The sequence below is a fragment of the Hyperolius riggenbachi genome, chromosome 6 (genome assembly GCF_040937935.1).
Source record: "Hyperolius riggenbachi isolate aHypRig1 chromosome 6, aHypRig1.pri, whole genome shotgun sequence".
Lineage (NCBI taxonomy): Eukaryota > Metazoa > Chordata > Amphibia > Anura > Hyperoliidae > Hyperolius > Hyperolius riggenbachi.
In genome coordinates this window covers 123,640,195-123,659,702 of record NC_090651.1, presented here as the reverse complement: position 1 = coordinate 123,659,702, position 19,508 = coordinate 123,640,195, and the positions used below count along the sequence as shown (strand labels likewise).

General features: G+C 44.2%; 1 protein-coding gene across 1 annotated transcript in view; it reads left to right on the top strand.

Moving 5' to 3' along the window:
• SELENOF (selenoprotein F) overlaps window positions 1-19,211 on the top strand; it is a 45,289-nt gene extending 26,078 nt beyond the window's left edge. The window contains exons 3-5 of the mRNA XM_068239853.1: window positions 8,701-8,764; window positions 14,592-14,641; window positions 16,385-19,211. Coding sequence (XP_068095954.1) covers window positions 8,701-8,764; window positions 14,592-14,641; window positions 16,385-16,516 — 246 coding nt within the window. The 3' untranslated portion in view covers window positions 16,517-19,211. The remainder of the gene's footprint in view (window positions 1-8,700; window positions 8,765-14,591; window positions 14,642-16,384) is intronic.
• Window positions 19,212-19,508: the final 297 nt, after the last annotated feature.

Genomic DNA, 19,508 nt, shown 5'->3' with positions numbered 1-19,508 from the left:
ACATAATAGTTAAACAAGTAAAGCTTCAAAGTAGGAAGTCAAGCAATCTAGAATGTAAATGATGCTCCTTTTTTACTTTGGTATCCTCATCACGTTTCCGCGCATAAGTTATTCTCCAAATACTCCTACTCGTTGCACTCATTTCAGACATTTCCTTTGATTTAGTTTTTTTCCTGCTTTTTACATAAAGCTGCCGGAGTTCAAAGTGTTTGCTTATGAATTGCGTGATGGGTGTATTGTGTGGAGAAGAAAGTCAGAGTATTAAGTTACAGATTGTCCCTTGTGAAGATGGATGTGAAGAGAGAGCAGCTTTTCATTAACGGATTGGATGCGGTTTCAGCGCATCAACAGGGCATTTGAACAATCCCTGTACGCTCTGCTTGTGAATAGTGTTTCATGTGCATGGACTCTTAAATTAATGACCATCTGTAACATTCTGCAGACTTCCTGTCTGTCGAGGATTTTACATTGAAATATTTAAGGCCAAATTGTTAAAGTTAATTTTAGAGCTAACATATTTCAATGAAGTTCATCCATTCCATACCAAAATCCAACTTCTTTAATAAAGCATGGTTATGTGTATGCAGTTTGATCTACACGCCAACTCACAATGTAACTTCACCATTCATGACCTTTCAGAGCGGTGTCGACCCTTCTTCTCAGACATGTATGAAGACCCCTCTCCAAACCATTTACTGCTGTAATACCTGATAAAGGACTAGAGCAGGGCTAAGCAATTCCAGTCCTGAAGGGCCATATCCATGCCAGTGTTTAGGATGGACAGAGAAATGTGTTGTACTTGATGAGCCACACATTTCCTCATTTAGTGCCATCAGTTAATTTGAGCAAATGCGCGGGGACCTTGGTCTTCAAGGACTGGAGTTGGACAGCACTGGACTAGGGTAACGCACATTAAAGTGAACCAGAGACGAAGCACTCTCATGTATTTTACCATATAGATCAGTGAGAATATTAGAGAAAACACCTACCGTGCTCTTTGTTTCATTCTTCACTGTTCAGCTTACTTATCAGCCCTGATAAAATCCCCGACTGAACATTGTCTGGCTTTGCTATAATGACTCAGCTATAATGATTCCTGAGCAGAGCCACAAGGGGGGCAGGCTTGGGCTTGAAAAGACATCACAGAAGACAGACTCGGCTATAAAGATTCCTGAGCAAAGCCAGACTGAATGCTCAGTCGGGGATTTTATCAGGGCTGATAAACAAGCTGAACAGTGAAGAATGAAACAGAGAGCAGGGTAGGAGTTTTCTTTAATATTCCCACTGATATATATGGTAAAATACATGAGGGTGCTTCATCTCTGGTGCACTTTAAAGGACCTGCGACCTGGAACGGCTAAGGATACGCAGGCGCACTATAACTATTTTAACTGTGCGGACGCTGGTGCAGAGATCTTCCAGTGCGTGCATCCGTACGTTCACGTACGGCTGCGCACGCGTACTGAGCCGCCGAAGGAGGGTTTGAGCTTGCTTCATCACTCGCAAGCCAAACCCTCCGATTCAGCCGCCGCTCAAAAACTCGCCCACTCCCTTCAGCCGCCTCCTAGCCTGATGCATGCATGAGGCAAGGCTGCGCCTGGAGGGAGTGGGCTGAAGGTAGCGGGTGTATTTTTGGGTGGGGGCTGAAGCGGAGGGTTTGGCTTGTGAGTGACAAAGCAAGTTTAAACCCTCCTCTGGCAGCTCAGTACGCGTGCGCAGCCGTACCTCAATGTACGGCAGCACACATTGTAAAACCACTTCCCCCTGCGTTCCACGTAAAGGAACAGGGAAGTTTAGATACTGTGAAGGATATAGTACTTCTGGGGCAGGAAATGCAAACGGACTGAATTGCAGAGTCGGTAAAGCTTTGTAGCGGAAAATAAAGCATACGATCCTGCTCAAATTAGGCTTGTGAACATCAGCAGTTAGGCCTTTTACATTGCCTTTTTTTTTGCCCTGGGAGCACACATCGTCGCTCGGTATACTGTTATACGTCATGTGGGCGTCACCACATGACAGCCCACATGACTGACTGCACTTCGAGCCAGCCGCGCCCCCTCAGCACAGAATACCAGCGCTGAGCGAGGGAGGACGTTACCTAGCTACAGGATTTGTTTACTGCAGATTTGCAGAGTAGGTTATTTTATACAAATCTGCAGTAAACAAATACTGTACCTAGGTAACGTCCTCCCTCGCTCAGCGCTGGTATTCTCCTGTGAACTCTAGCCACATGGGCGAACTTAGTGGAAACGTGCCCCAACACTTCCCGCATGCAAAATCAGATGGGAAAACAGCCTATTGGAATCAATAGACTGCCATCTGAGTCGCATGTAGGGAGAAAATCGGGTGGCATGCAGCAAAAATCCGGATGCATTATCTAACTGCAAGTGTCCTTAAAGCGGAATATAACCCTGCATTTCAACTTTGCTCTAAAACATTATTTACAGTATATTATATGCAACCAGCATTTTTTTTTTTACTAGACCAGCATTGGAAGGGTTACACAGGGCTTTAAAGTCCCTAGAGATTTCTGCAACCGAATCCGAACTTGAGTTAGATACTTTTTGTTTACAAATATGTGTTTATTATGACTCATCTCTCTCACTGAGAAGGAGCTTGGAGGACAGCCAAAGAGATGTATCTATTGATAAACAGTTACACACTAACTAAATAGAATGTAACCATCTGAATGTCTGCACGGAACTTAAAACCTCTGTGTTTAACCCTTCCAATGCTGGTCTAGTAAAAAAAAAATGCTTTTTGCATATAATATGCTGTAAATAATGTTTTAGAGCAAAGTTGAAATGCAGGGTTATATTCCGCTTTAAGAAGTCTAGCCAAAGGATCTCTACTGATTAGGAACTGGCTTCAGCCAACCCCGGTCTCCAAGGTCAAAGATGGTGCCAGAACACGAACTTGCCATGTGGGTAGAGCATAATTAGTGGCCCTATTAAAATGCAGGAATCAGTAGGGTAAGATGAATGATCTATATAGAACCATGCATGTTGAGTATCATCTTATGACTGCATAGGTGTATTAAAAAAATTAAAAATTGCCTTTTTAAAATCGAAAAAAAATGGAATTGGCAGCATATACTTTGTGTTCAAATAACTGCACTTGCTAACATAAGTGACACTAAAAGCAGAATGATAAAAATATCTAGCATTCCATTTATAATTGCTTGCAGTACAAAAAAATGTGTAGCATTTAGGGGCAATGGATGCAAATAACTTTAAAGAGGAGCTGTCAGCCATTCTATCTCCAAAAAAAAAAAACCACACACATATAAGTAGATAAATACTTGCTCTACTTATATAACATATGTATTGCACTGTCCACGTTGAAGCCAATCCTGATGTAATTTCCTCCCTTACTCTCCTTTGCCTGATTGAGTATGCATTGCCCGCCCTCGTCCCAGTCTTCTGGCACTCCCACCCAGCTCTGCAATAGAAAGTGCATTGTCTCAGCATGAGAAATATTGGCCAATCAGAGTGGAACAGAGGTGTGGGAGGGGAAAACCAGAGAAAAGAGGCTTCAGCTTATCAGCCTGCATTAGTTAAAGAGAACCTGTAACAAAAAAATGTTCCCCTGGGGGGTACTCCCCTCGGGAGGAGGAAGGTCCCAATGAGGCTTCCCCCACTCCTGTAGCTGCAGGCAGTCCAGCGCTGGCTCCCCCGAAGAGTCCCAGAATCCTCACCTGATAAGCGCTGATTTATTTACCTCTCCTGGCTCCAGCGGGGGTGTTTTTGCGGCTCTCCGCACGGAGATAGGCAAAAATAGCCGATCTCCGTCGGGTCCGCTCTACTGCGCAGGCTGACAGCTGCTGATTCAGTGTAAGCCCAGCCTGAGGCCTAGGACCCACTTTTATGGATTTGTACATAGTTTGCATTTTTCCAAACTCTCTCTCATTCACTTGATTGAGAATCGTGGCAAAATCACTGCTTTGTTCTGAAATCGCGGCAAAATAGATTGTGGCGCAATACTTATTCAAGTGAATGAGAGAGTGGAAAAAAGCAAACGCTGCAAGTGGGTCCCAGGCCCAACAAAACATTTAAGTTTAAGCCTCCTGCTTCAGATGCAGAATGATACTGAGGTATAAAACCAAGAAGGATGAGCTGGGGGAGAGCGTAACTGTGCGTGTAATTGTATGAGCACGAGAAATTGTCCACATTTAAGATGCTAAGTATAGGCATGCATTAAACACCTGGCCTTCTTCAGTGGTAATGCTCTGGCTGGCAATACCAGTGTGATTTCAATATCTGAACATTCAGTGTTGAACATTGACCATTTGCTAAGCAATTTGCTTCTATTATAGCTTGTATTCAATAACTATGGCCCTTAGTTTGTATAGCAGGGCTGAAAATAATGCAGAATACAGCTTGTAGAGTAAATGGCAGCCAGTGACTTGGCAACACGAATGGGTTGTGTTTTACATTGCTCACTGTAGTGTAGTCATTGGAATTAATGTAAACAAACGATTTTGGGATCACTAGGTATGAACGTTGGTTGAATCGCATACAGAGAATACATATCTAGACAGAATGGTAAGGTAAGAATTTATACTTGCCAGTGCTAAATGATTATAAAACATGCGACAGAGGGAGAATACTGCTTTTTAAATTGCCAGAGCACAGGAAAAAATTGCGTAGCAGCACGATTGTTATGCGATTTTACATGTTCATCTATACTTTATATTGTTCTATGGGTATACAGTATAATCTCGTTATAATACAGGACCCAGCCAGTCTCCTTTATAAGTCTATGGGAGCAACGCTTGGTATAGTAAACCCTGTGATAAGTTCTGTTACAGTGTTTATTGGCCTCTACTTGATGTCGACTCCGGATAAAGTTAAAAAATAGGCGGTGCATGCGTCATATGTCAGTGTGTAACCAATAGTCGGCTGCTCTGTTCAGGCTGGCTGCAAGTGAGTTGATCCCTAATAACATTTGTAAGACAAGAAGAATGGCCCCGGCGCTGGATATGCAGTACTGTATAAATAAGCAGCCTGGAGAAAATGAGGAATAATGTGAATGTAAAGAAAAGAGGATGCAACCTTACCACTTCCACTTTACAATTACCGATTTTAAAGTATCCACAGTCCTTCAACGGGCTTGTAGCATCTGGAGTGCAGCACAGGCTACTTTCACTGGTAGTGCAGATCAGAGTGGGCCTACTCCCTGCAAAACTGAGTGGTGAGTCCCGCCCATGGAGGTAATCGAAGCCATTCACATTACACATGCAAGTGGCTAATTATGATTGGCTGCATTTTAAAGAGAGGCTTCATAATTGGCTCAAGTGCGAGCAGAAAGTTCTGCAGAACACGTGCTGCAAGTCTCGCCTGCAGAGGTATCCGAGCCATTCACAGGAAGCGAGTGACTGCTGCAATTTGTAATGAGCCCTGGATACTGTACCAGCATTTTGTCCAGCCTGGCTATGCAGCCCTAAGGTATATCTCACCTTGTAGTCCGCCAAATTTTCAAGCTCCTGCACTGTACCTCCAATGGGAGGACTGCATTGCTTCCTTGCAGCAGAGAATGTACCAGGGCATGCTGGGCCATCTCTAGGGCAGTTTCTGACCTAGTAAACCGCTTTTCCTGGTCCCTTGGAGTTTACTATAGCGAGATTATACTGTACAGTGTAACAATTCTTATGTGTATATTTAAGCTTTTTGTCGAGTGTGGTTTTCTTAAATGTTATATCTAGGAAAAAATAAAACCTTCACCCAAAAAAAAACTTTTTGAGGAGAGTATCCACTATTAATCACAAGTCTGGTGTTTTGTGTTGCCAGTTGAAGCTAGCAATCATCTTCTCTCACAGACCCATTTTAATTTAACCTGATTGAATTGCATTCCATTTTGGGAACTGCAAAGCGCAGCTGTGTGCTCCATGAATGTCATCCTTTCTTGTTAAGACACAAGTGCTCTTGATTATGTCTACAAATTCCATGGCCAGAAAGCTTGATGTGAAGAATGTCTAATTCTCTTGTCTCACTGCAGCATCAGTGTCCCCAAAACACATTGAGACAGTGATGACTTGTTGAAATTGCAATTTAGCCGCTTGACTTCTAACCTTGCCCATGCATACCGGATGTGTTCTAATGTCTGCTCCAGCTAGCTAAAATTAGATTGCACTGCTTTATTGATTTAATTTGTCTTCCAGATTCTTTTTTACTCGCCACCAGCTATAAATTAAAGGAATCCTAAGGGCTTTTTTTATCACCCCCCCTTTAAATTGTTAGTCTCCTTGCAGTCATGTTGGTCTTTTGGATTCAGTAGTTTGAGTCACTGACCTGAAAGAAGCTTACAGTTTGGTAGTGTAATCCTTTATCTGCATACTTCTTCTGGGTCAGTGGATCAGAAGGCTCACCCTTCTCCACCATCCATGGGAACCAAGCCTAAAGTGATACCTATCTTACTAAAAAGTGTACATGTAGATTCTTGCTGAACATAAAGGATGAATCCATTATCTATCATAGGACCTCATGAATTCCCACCCTATCAGTAAAGATACCCAGACATCATGTAATTGTTGGCTATAGAAATTACTATCAATCTATCATGTTTAGTTTTTCCTGTGCTTTGTCTGCCATTCCGGTGGTCTTTTAGTCTGCCCACACTCTGCCCAGCGGTCTTTGTCCCAGGCCGGCCACTCTGCCCAGTGGTCTCTGTCCCAGGTCTGCCACTCTGCCCAGCGGTCTCTGTCTCAGGCCTGCCACTCTGCCCAGCGGTCTCTGTCTCAGGCCTGCCACTCTGCCCAGCGGTCTCTGTCTCAGGCCTGCCACTCTGCCCAGCGGTCTCTGTCTCAGGCCTGCCACTCTGCCCAGCGGTCTCTGTCTCAGGCCTGCCACTCTGCCCAGCGGTCTCTGTCTCAGGCCTGCCACTCTGCTCAGCGGTCTCTGTCTCAGGCCTGCCACTCTGCCCAGCGGTCTCTGTCTCAGGCCTGCCACTCTGCCCAGCGGTCTCTGTCTCAGGCCTGCCACTCTGCCCAGCGGTCTCTGTCTCAGGCCTGCCACTCTGCTCAGCGGTCTCTGTCTCAGGCCTGCCACTCTGCCCAGCGGTCTCTGTCTCAGGCCTGCCACTCTGCCCAGTGGTCTCTGTCCCAGGCCTGCCACTCTGCCAAGCGGTCTCTGTCCCAGGCCTGCCCCTTTGCCCAATGGTCTCTGTCCCAGGCCGGCCACACTGCCCAGTGGTCTCTGTCCCAGGCCGGCCACACTGCCCAGTGGTCTCTGTCCCAGGCCGGCCACACTGCCCAGTGGTCTCTGTCCCAGGCCGGCCACACTGCCCGGTGGTCTCTGTCCCAGGCCGGCCACACTGCCCGGTGGTCTCTGTCCCAGGCCGGCCACACAGCCCAGTGGTCTCTGTCCCAGGCCGGAAACACACTGCCCAGTGTTCTCTGTCCCAGGCCGGCCACACTGCCCAGTGGTCTCCTTTAAAATAGAGTGCCTGCAATGTAAGGCTCTCAATTGACAAAGCTGAAGAAACACAAAAGCAAAAAACACCCGGCCACCGGGAGCCCGATCTGGTGTAATGTCGTCTAGCTGGGTTTAGGGTGAGGTAATTCTGGTGAAAATATACTCACAAGGATGGGTTGCTTCCAGGAGGCAACCACTCGTTTGTGCAGATGGGGAAGTTCCGTCCCCACTCGGCCTTTTCTTGTTAGTTATCGGTCGCAGCTCCAAATGAAAAAATATTCGGCTTTCTGTACTAGCGAGGACGAAAACCCTACTAGGTAGGGTATAATTGGTTTGGAAAGATAGGAGGCGCCCAATTGGAAATTTGTATGATTAAAAACAGATTAAACTATGTATCTGGTGACACATATTCGTTATAAATTCGGAGAATGTAATCAAAACCAGACTGAATATGATTTACAGCACTGTTCGCATTCAATAAATGAAATCGTATTCAATCTGGTTTTGATTACATTCTCCGAATTTAAACTATGTATCTGGTGACACATATTCGTTATCTGTTTTTAATTACACAAATTTTCCAATTGGGCGCCTCCTATCTTTCCAAACCAAAGACTCTCAATTATTGCAGTAAGGATCAGCGGGTGATAATCGCTCGCCCGTAATTCATTAATGACATAAACTCCGCTCCCAACATCTGTAAGAACGCTGCATGTTTCCAGTAGTTTCCCGAAGCTTTATGGCTACCCCACTTGATTGCGGCAGCCTGCCCCCAGCTTGGCAGCCGCCAATTAGGCCAATCTAATCCCTACCATAGTCCTATTTCTATGTATGTATTGTGTAGTGTTGGTGTATGTATTGTAGTCTAGGGTCATTTTAGGGGGAAGCCAATTAACTTATCTGTATGTTCTTGGGAGGTGGGAGTAAACCAGAGTGTCTGGCGGAAACGCACGCAGACACTGGGAGAACATACAAACTCCGTGCAGATAGTGTCCTGGCTAGGGACCCAGCGCTGCAAGAAGTGTGCTAACCGCTTTGGCACTGCGCTGCCATACTCACGGACCGTACGTTTACCTTATGCTGGCACTAATCGAATTGGCAGTGAGTAAATGCTACCAAAGTTGAAATAACTGTCCTGTAATGCAGAGATGTGCAAATCACAGGACCGGTAGGATAGATTAGCAGATACATACCTAGCTGCTTGCATGGAGTTTCTCAGGACAGGAACATTAACCTTTGCTTCTCCTGTTTGCATATTTTAGTGAAATCTTTTTGTACTGTCTTGCAGATGTATGCTGGTGCCATCCTAGAGGTCTGCGGATGAAAATTGGGGAGGTTCCCACAAGTCCAGGGTAAGCTTAGAAATATTTATGCACTTAATACTTGCACATTCTGCCTTGCTTCCAGCCGGGCTTCTAGCTGTTTCTAATATTGGGTAGTAAATATTTGCCTGATAAGGTACATTAGGATTTAGTGTCTTCTGTTGCTAAAGGTAACTTCATATTTCACAGAGATGCCAATGTGTAGTGTCTGTAACTCATATATTTGTCTTCCTGTTGCCTGGCAGCAGAAAGGGATTATTAAGATGTAGAATTTATCAAGGAACAGGCATTCTTAAATCTTGTGGATGAGCGTAGCGCTTTTTCCAGTTCCAAAAGCCAAGTTCATTAACCAGCGCGCTGCTATTGCTGCTCCCCTTCCTGCATGCTGTTATCGGTTACTGGACCCTTCCAGCGCAGCCCTGTTATTTGCTGATTTCCATATTGTAAATCTTGGAGATGCGCAATCTACTGCTGGAAATACTTGGCACAGAACGTTCCCGCACGACTATTGCATCTGCCACCTCCCATTTGAATTATTTTCTCTGCTTTTCAAATTAAGCAGAAGAGAAGCCTCAGCTGTTCTTGTGTTCCTCAAATGATCACGTTTAAGTCGTGCAGCTCAATCAATCACATTCAGAGCTTTTTCCACACTTAAAACAAATAACCCCTGAAGTGAAATCCTCTCTGAGCTTTCAAGTGCACTCACATCGCTGAAAACAGAAATGTGTTTTTGTTCTTTGTGGTGCATTGTGGGTAATAAGGAAATTATGCATTTTATGACCATTTTTTTTCATCTGTATTCGGGGAAAAGATTTTAAGGGAGTAGTACAGCAACCTGTACGTATGAGTGGAAATTATCTCATCTGTTTTTCTTTCTGCACAAGGATCACACTGACAGATATAAGCTGCTACTTAAAGGGCAACTGAAGCGAGAGAGATGTGGAGCAAAACCAATTGCCTGTCTCTCCTGCTGATCCTCTGCATCTAATACTTTTAGCCATAAACCCTGAACAAGCATGCAGCAGATCAGGTGTTTCTGACATTAGTGTCAGATCTAAAAGATTAATCTCATGCTTGTTTCTGACACATTTCAGACACTAAGGAATCCTAATAGACCAGCAGGACTGTCGGGCAACTAGTATTGTATAAAAGGAAATAAATATGGCAGCCTCCATATACAGTATTTCTCACTTCAGTTGTCCTTGTAGCCTCCCTGGCGGTGCATTTCTGTCTGGAATTAGGAGTCAAAAGCGGTAAAAAAAAATTCTAGAATTTTCGGCCTCCAATTCTTAAGTTATAATTTACCAAAATATGACAGAATAAAAGCCTGGTACATATGCTGCATATAAATAATACTATAACACAAATTTAGTGAATTAATTAAATTTATGAAGACACTTAAAAATTTTGAAACTGTACAAATAAGAGAGTAGTCAAAATCAGGGCAGAGGTTGGAGCAGGCGGCAGGCAGAAAGTATTCAAAATCAGGGCAAAAATCTGTATCGGTATGGCAGAAGCACTTAGCAGTTGGGAACTAAATGGCTATACTGTTACCATCCGGTGCTTTCAAATAAGCTTTTCTGCCATCTCTGCCATGGCAGTCAGGTGACACGGGAGAGATCAAATTACAACTTAGATTGATTAGAGACCAATGAGGCTAAACTCTCTCTATATATACATGTACATACAAACCTATACATACATACATACATACATACATATATGTGCAGTGTTCTCCCCAAGGGCCATTTCCCAGGGCGGGCCGCCCGGCTGATCTCCTCTGAGCGCCCGGCTGATCTCCTCTGAGCGCCCGGCTGATCTCCTCTGAGCGCCGGGGTGAAATTATCCCGTTCTGTGTGGCTCTTTAGTGAGCAGCGGCGGCTGTTCCATTGCAGCCAGCCGCTGTCACTCAGGGACGCTGCCTCCGCCCTCCTCCTCAGCTCCCGGCAGTTGTATGGAGGGGCGGGGAATGCAGAGGACGTCACCACGCAACTTAGCTGAGCAGGAGATCGGAAAGGAAGCGCGGCGCAGTTCTCTGTGGAATGTTTAGCCAGACGCTCTCTTCCTCCTCTCACCGTATTCATCCTGCTGCCAGCTGCTGTGTGTTTGTGAGTTTTACTGACTTCTGCTATTGGAGGAGGGGGGTATCTAACGCAGACCCTCCCGCCAGCTAGAACTTCAAGATGCTAGCTTAACCCTTTTACCCCCTGATTATCCTGTCCTGTGACTGTGTCACCTGGTCTCTGATTCTTGCCAGACTAGACTGGTCTGAGGGAGGAGAGTGAGACGCTGTACTGACAGCCACGGACTCGTACAGGGCAGAGCAGGCAGCGAGTGATTAGTGAGGCACCCTGGCCCCTTGACAGCCACATAGCCAGCAATATCCCTTGTAACTGAGTGTTGTTACAACCAGCAGCCAGGTTTTAAAATGAAACTACTAAGATTTGTTCCCATGTTTCCTATATACATGGGTGGTGTAAGGGGATATCTGGTGCCATAGCATGATATTGATAAGCTGCCTGCTTATCCATATGCTATGGCCCATAAATCCTCTTTCCCATACTGGGACCACCCATGTATATAGGAAAAGCTGCTAGTTTCATTGTCAAATCAGCAGAAGGGTAGTTAGAACTTTAAAGACACTTTACCTGTTAAAAGAAAATGGCCAGCTACTTACCTGGGGCTTCTTCCAGCCTCTTAAATTGTTCTAGTGCCTTGCAGTCATTCCGCGCTGCTGCTTTGTACCTCTGTGATTCCCCTTTGAATGCTGCATGCATGGCCACAACGTGTCATTCGCCTCCTCCATCACATTCCCGTGACCAGCAGCGTTCTGCACTTCGGGGTAACGAAAAATCGCTACTGTGCATAGGCAAAGTGCACCTGGCCACGGCAGCATGTTCGCATTGGTGCAAGGCTAAGGAACTGAGCAGTGTGGAATGGCGATGAGGGCAGCAGGAGGACTTTAAGGGGCTAGAAGAAGCCCCAGGTAAATATCTAGCCTAATTTTTCTTCAATTAAGTATCCCTTTAAGAGATTCCAGTACGGAACCTAGCCTGTCAATTTTATGGGGGGGGGGGAGGGGGGGGCGCGTTGGCGATAACCCACCTAGTGGCAATCAGCATGACCATCCCCACCCGGCTGATTTTTCATGCCACCCGGCTGGAAAAAAAATTCTGGGGAGTGTGTGTGTGTGTGTGTGTGTGTGTGTGTGTGTGTGTGTGTGTGTGTGTGTGTGTGTGTGTGTGTGTGTGTGTGTGTGTGTGTGTGTGTGTGTGTGTGTGTGTGTGTGTGTGTGTGTGTGTGTGTGTGTGTGTGTGTGTGTGTGTGTGTGTGTGTGTGTGTGTGTGTGTGTGTGTGTGTGTGTGTGTGTGTGTGTGTGTGTGTGTGTGTGTGTGTGTGTGTGTGTGTGTGTGTGTGTGTGTGTGTGTGTGTGTGTGTGTGTGTGTGTGTGTGTGTGTGTGTGTGTGTAGGTAGATAGATAGATAGATAGATAGATAGATAGATAGATAGATAGATAGATAGATAGATAGATAGATAGATAGATAGATAGATAGATAGATAGATAGATAGAGTCACATTACTGCCACAAACATGAATCAATTTTATTGGAATTTCACGTGAAAGACCAATACAAAATGGTGTACACATGAAAATCATACATGAATCCAAACATATTACAAATCAATAACTGCAAAGTGGGGTGTGCGTAATTATACAGCCCCCTTTGGTCTGAGTGCAGTCAGTTGCCCATAGACATTGCCTGATGAGTGCTAATGACTAAATAGAGTGCACCTGTGTGTAATCTAAAGTCAGTACAAATACAGCTGCTCTGTGACTTCCTCAGAGGTTGTCTAAGAGAATCTTGGTAGCAACAACACCATGAAGTCCAAATAACACACCAGACAGGTAAGGGATAAAGTTATTGAGAAATTTAAAGCAGGCTTAGGCTACAAAAATATTTCCAAACCCTTAAACATCCGATGGAGCACTGTTCAAGCTATCATTCAGAAATGGAAGGAGTATGACACAACTGTAAAACTACCAAGACAAGGCTGTCCACCTAAACTCACAGGCCGAACAAGAAGAGCGCTGATCAGAAATGCAGTCAAGGGACCCATGGTGACTCTGGACGAGCTGCAGAGATCTACAGCTCAGGTGGGAGACTCTGTCCATAGGACAACTATTAGTCGTGCACTGCACAAAGTTGGCCTTTATGGAAGAGTGGCAAGAAGAAACCATTGTTAACAGAGCCATGTGGGGGACACAGCAAACATGTGGAAGAAGGTGCTCTGGTCAGATGAGACCAAAATGGAACTTTTTGGTCAAAATGCAAAACGCTATTTGTGGCGGAAAACTAACACTGCACATCACTCTGAACACACCATCCCCACTTTCAAATATGGTGGTGGCAGCATCATGCTCGGGGGGTGCATCTCTTCAGCAGGGACAGGGAAGCTGGTCAGAGTTGATGGGAGGATGGATGGAGCCAAATACAGGGCAATCTTGGAAGAAAACCTCTTGGAGTCTGCAAAAGACTTGAGACTGGGGCGGAGGTTCACCTTCCAGCAGGACAACAACTCTAAACATAAAGCCAGGGCAACAATGGAATGGTTTAAAACAAAACATATCTATGTGTTAGACTGGCCCAGTCAAAGTCCAGATCTAAATCCAATCGAGAATCTGTAGCAAGATCTGAAAACTGCTGTTCTCAAACGCAGTCCATCTAATCTGACTGAGCTTGAGCTGTTTTGCAAAGAAGAATGGGCAAGGATTTCAGTCTCTAAATGTGCAAAGCTGGTAGAGACATACCCTAAAAGACTGGCAGCTGTAATTACAGCAAAAGGTGGTTCTACAAAGTATTGACTCAGGGGGCTGAATAATTACGCACACTCCACTTTGCAGTTATTAATTTGTAAAAAATGTTTCAAATCCTGTATGATGATCGTTCCACTTCTCACATGTACACCACTTTGTATTGGTCTTTCACGTAGAATTCCAGTAAAATTGCTTCAAGTTTGTGGCAGTAATGTGACAAAATGTGGAAAACCGCACGCGCGCACACACACACACACACACACACACACTTTTTTTTTTTTTACAATTGTTTTGGACCTGAGCATCTTCAAGTCCACTTTAAAAATTAGCCCCGCTGCGTGACGTCACGACACCACCGCCGCGCACTGATTGGACGCCGGGTCCATGGAAGAATAGAGGGGACTTGGGGATCCCGGTGGCCGAAAAAATAGGAAAAAAAAATTTGGGGGAGAAGCCTGGGCCCCACTGGCAGCGCTGATCGTGCGGAAGGACCCAGTTCAGCAGAGCACGTGGGGTTTTTTGACAGCCCGACCTGAGCACGGGCTTACTGCTGCGCACATGGAAATCACAGCCCGTGCTCAGGTCGAGCTTACCGCCAGGGAGGTTAATGGACATTACGCTCTTTAATACTTATTGGAGATGGACTATCCTGCCAATCAGGATCCAAGAGCTATAAGATGGCAATGGTTGGCACTAAGGCACACCCTCGGATTCTAATGCATCCTAATCTGCATGGTGCAGATTCTCGCATGCCCGCATCCGCTCCCATCCCATTTGGGGATTGCGGAAGTTACATGAATGGGAGCAGAAGTGATGCGTAGCTGCATAGCTTCCCTTCGGCTCCCATTCGCAAATGGAAATGGGCCGTAATGGATTGCCAGGCAACAGGTATTAAAAGGAAATACAAATATTCAGCATCCATTTCATTCTCACCTTGTAAGTCTTTAGTTCACAACTAATGAATGTAATAACAATGATGATTAACTGATGAACAAGAAAACCATGCAAAAATGTTTGTCTTGTGTTTTTGCTGTATTTCCAGCTTTTGTCAGGAGTGACAAGCCTAAGCTTTTCAAGGGCCTGCAGATCAAGGTATGCTTTTGTCTGATTCTCCTTACACACCTAGACGTTATTAATAGCATTTTAGTGTTTATTAGAACCAATTCACTCTTAAGTGCATTAGCCTTGCCTTGCAATGCATTCTACAACACAGGTAAATGTGGGGACATTAATTATTACATTTGTTTGTTTGGTGCTCATTCACACAGATTCAGCACAGCAGAAATACGCTCTGTTTTCAGTCTCTTCCCTTCTGTAAATGTTAACAATATATTTATGTACAGAAGGCCTACACTCCTCCCATTACTAAAATTGCAATCTCTTGAGACAGCTTAAGGCTCTTCATCAGGCATGGTGTAATTGCCACAGCTGACAGAGGGATCTGAACTGTCACAACAACTGCCTACTGTAATTTACTCTGTCAATAAGAGGTTATTGTTTCATCCTTCTTTCCACAGTTTCTCACAATACTGTCAAATCTGTTGCTGTGGTAAAAACTATTGGACTTCTGAAATACCCATCTTTCTCCTTACACTATTTAATATGAAATCTTGCAGTTCTACCTGTACTGTAACGAAGGTTAGGTGGGAGAAAAAGTGTCACTCAGATGACATTACTTTGGGACAAAGGCAGGTTGGATAACTATAAGGAGCTGAGAAATATCTGTCATGTCAGACTGCAATTTTGCTTTCAAATGTGCCTGCTGCCTTTTCTTTGGTTATCGGTTGCAGGGCAAGTTGGCCTGGCATATTCTTCTAATACCCCAATTCTGAATTTACCGTAGTTTCAGATATTTTCCCCCTTAGGGTTTGCATAGCCTGTCTGAGGAGTGAAACATAATTATTCACTTCTTCAGTCTTGGCTGTTATGGTGGTGAAGCTGGCTTGGTTGGCAGAAATAACTTCTATGACCTGCACCAGAGAGGGCTGTGGAGCATTAGATAGTGCAGACTTCTCCTCAGAGTGTTTGGCTGACAGACACATGCCTGCACCATTATTATTGTCTTGGGGGTGTTTCCTCAGCCTTGTAGCTACTTCATATTTTGGCAGAGTAATTTTAGGAGGCTGAGGCTAGGTGCGCATTTAGCAGAAGTGCAAGCGTTGCAGAAAACGCTACATTTTGCCGCTAATGGAAGTCTATGGGCCGCATGAAAACGCATATGCGTTTTGTATGCGTGCGTTTTTTAAAACTCTGGTTTTGTTGCATAATATTCAAAAACGCACATAATGTAAGTCAATGGGAACGCAATGTATTGCGTTTTGTATGCATTTTTCATGTGTTTTTGCAAAAAAAAAAAAAAGTTGTGATGTAAATTTCTGCTTCCTGTTGTCTTCCTAGTGATTTGCATAAATCGAAATATAAAAATGCATTTTGTATATGCGAATCGTAAACATGTAAAAATGCACGCAAAACACTAGAAAATCGCATATGCGGAAAATACACAAACGCACTAAAAATGCACATGACAGAATGCGCAACGTTTCACGCTCTGTTTTGTGTGCACCCCGCCTCACAGCGAGAGCAACTCACTCACATCTTCACTCCATTAGCTTCCGGACACGCCCTCCATTTTCTTTGGGGCTAGTTTGTAGTGTTTATGTGAATACGTGTGATTCCACTTTTATCATGCATATGTGTGATAACATCACAGCATTATAACATAGGATCAGATGAAAAGAAATGGAATTTATATGATCCTCTTTGTTGCAGGCCTGTAACTAATGTATATCGTGTGAATGTGCATTCCTCATATAACATGTGGTGTTCTGTACACAGTATGTGCGTGGCTCTGACCCTGTACTGAAGCTGCTGGACGATAGTGGGAACATCTCAGAAGAACTGAGCATAACCAAATGGAACACCGACAGCGTAGAAGAATTCCTCAGTGAAAAACTGCACCGTTTATAATTCCTACAAAACCTAAAACCTTTCCCTACTGAAATACCCTTTTTTGTAGCCGCACGGCCTTCTGCTGCGCCGCCTCCTCCTAGAAAGCACATTTTTAATTATTTGTATGTGAAAAATATTTCTATTCTCCCCCCTCATTTTTTTAAGCCTCCAGAGCAGGGGTCCGGAACCTTTTTGGCAGACGGAGCCATGAATGCCACATATTGTAAAATGTAGTTCCGTGAGAGCCACACCATATGTTTCATACTAAATACAAGTACAATTGGAGCGGCCGTTAGTTTTGGGGGGAGCGCGAGTAAGTTAGTAGTGCATGCTACAGCAGTAGCAACCCTACTTTAGAAAATGTTACTTGCGCTGCCACACTAAGCTGACCTGCTTGAGCAGTGTAGCTTAGTGAATTAACCCCTACTGATTTGTCTGTGAGCCAGATGCAGCCATCAAGAGCCACATCTGGCTCCCGAGCCATAGATTCCCTACCCCTGCTCTAGAGGTCTCTGTTCTGATTATCCTCCTATGTTAATACCAAAGCTGGGCAAGATTCAGTTGAGTGTGTGAGAGATGTCAGAATTAGATATATGATTTATGTTACGACTGTACAAGTTGCTGATGTCTAAATTGTGTATCCTCACAGGAAATGTTTCTAGAGATCTTTAAGCATAGGGTATGCAATACAGTGTTCCACGACTCACTAAGGCACATCCTCCTTCCGGCCTGAATGAGGAAGGGCGGTAGTGATCATGGAATGCTGCCAATACTTTGCCTGTGATGTGAATGGAATGCAGAGGATCCCACAAACGTATGGGTAAGTTAACACCCTGTCTCCTTCGGTCACGCCTGGTGTAATCAAACCTGATTACCATTTCAATTCCGAGTAGCTACGAACTCATAGCTACTCGAAACCCCAACACTGCTGGCTGATTGCTCTGGCCAGCTGTTTCTTTGTTGCTGCAGTTTTCTTTGCACCTGGTTCTTATTAAATCAAGGTTGTAGTGGAACTGATTTATAAGAACAGTAGAGCGATTTTGCGTTCCAGAAAATCCAGACTGAGTTATTTTATAAATTGTCTTGAGTGGCAAAAGTTTACTTCCCTCATTTGTCTCGCATCAGATCATCATGTGAATTTCTGAAAGGTAAATGGATTGCCAGTCGTGCAGTAATATGCTCATGCGGTACCTGCAGTGCAAAGATTTCATAATTTGTCCAGGTAGTCCCACATTTCATGCAAACTTACTGCCGTTGTCAGAGCAGTTGCACTATTTATTTTGTCAGCAGTTCTTACTCGGATCTGACATGGCAACAGGTAGGCATTGCAAAGTTTTATCACCCAATAGCTGACCATTTTTAATAAATCCAACCCAGATTTGCTGGATCACACGGGCTCTCTGTGCCCTCCAGCATCAGTGAATAGGCCCAGTTATGTCCCCAGATTATTATTAGAGTGTTTACACTGTAACTCCAAGTTGCTTGTTGAATGGAGATTAAAAGGAGCCCAAGTTGAGACAAATGAAGGCTGCCATATTTATTTTCTTAAAGGAATGCCAATTTCCTGGCAGTCCTGCTCCTTTTTCTGGTCTGTAGTGTCTGAATCGCTCACCTGAAACCAGCATGCGGTTAATGCAGTCAGACTTTAGTCAGACATCTGATCTGCATGCTTGTTCAGGGTCTATGGCTAAAAGTATTAGAGGCAGAGGATCAGCAGGACAGGCAGGCAACGTGTAAATATGTAATCTTGGGGTTCCCTTTAAAGTGAACCTGAGGTGAGATTTATATGGAGGCTGCCATATTTATTTCTTTTTAAGCAGTACCAGTTGCCTGGCAGTCGTGCTGAGCATCTGCCTCTAATACTTTTAGCCATAGATCATGAACAAGCATGCAGATCATATCAGGTGTTTCTGACATTATTGTCAGAACTGACAAGATTAGTAGCATGCTTGTTTCTGGTGTGATTCAGACACTTTTGCAGCCAGATAAATGTGCAGGGCTGCCAGGCAACAGGTAAATGAAACAAATATGGCCGCCTCCATATCGCTCTCACCACGGGTTGATGTAGAACATGTTTTCTTAGGGGGAAAAAATGTGCATCTTTGCAGTATGAAGTCTTTCCAAACTTCCAAGTCTGAATCATAATTATAACATTGTCTTTTTTTATATTTTTGTTAGTGACCTCCCCAATGATAAAATGTGCAATGAGCTGCAGGAATAACAAGGGATACGGTTGCATTGAATAAATGTCACAGGGTCACAGTTATGCTGCTTTAGTTGCTTATCACAGATTAAAAATGCAAATTGATGATGTGTGAATAATCATCAGAGTTAATGGCGTGGATTTATTTTTTTTCTGTTGGAAGCCATCATGTCCTTCCGTGCCCTTTTTAATTTTGTATGCATTTTGTATTTCTGCATATATATTTTTTTCCTATCTTTTATTTACAGCATCTTGCCGATGACAGATGCTGAATGGCCGTGGTGTTTTGTGATAATGAAAGGGCTCTGTTCACTGCCTCAGATGTGACACATGAGGGTCATGCACTTTAGTGAAGACTACACAGAAAACCTTCATAAGGCTTGTGGCTGTCTGATGTCCTGCGCAATGTGCCCTCATGTCTCACTGTCTGCTGCCAGAGGAAAGAGCCGAGCGAGAGATCTGTTCAAGGAAGAGATGTTTAAATAAAGAAAAAAAAAACTTTTTCACAAAGTCTTCTGCTTTATTCTTTTTTTTGTTTTTTGTTTTATTGCTTGAGAAATGTTTTGTGTAAATTCATTTCTGTAAGATTAATGTGGTCCACCCACCCATTGCTGAATGGAGTCACTTGCTGGCGATGTTCCAGCCTGTCCTTAGTGCTGCCATCCCATAGATCTGCTGTCAGTTTCAAATTTTAACTCTCTGCACAGCTGGAAATCTGATGAGGGTACATAATGACTTTGCTGTTGCCCACATGCCTCACTTATTACAGAACCAATACCACATTTTGTTGTAGAGCTTAAAGGGGAA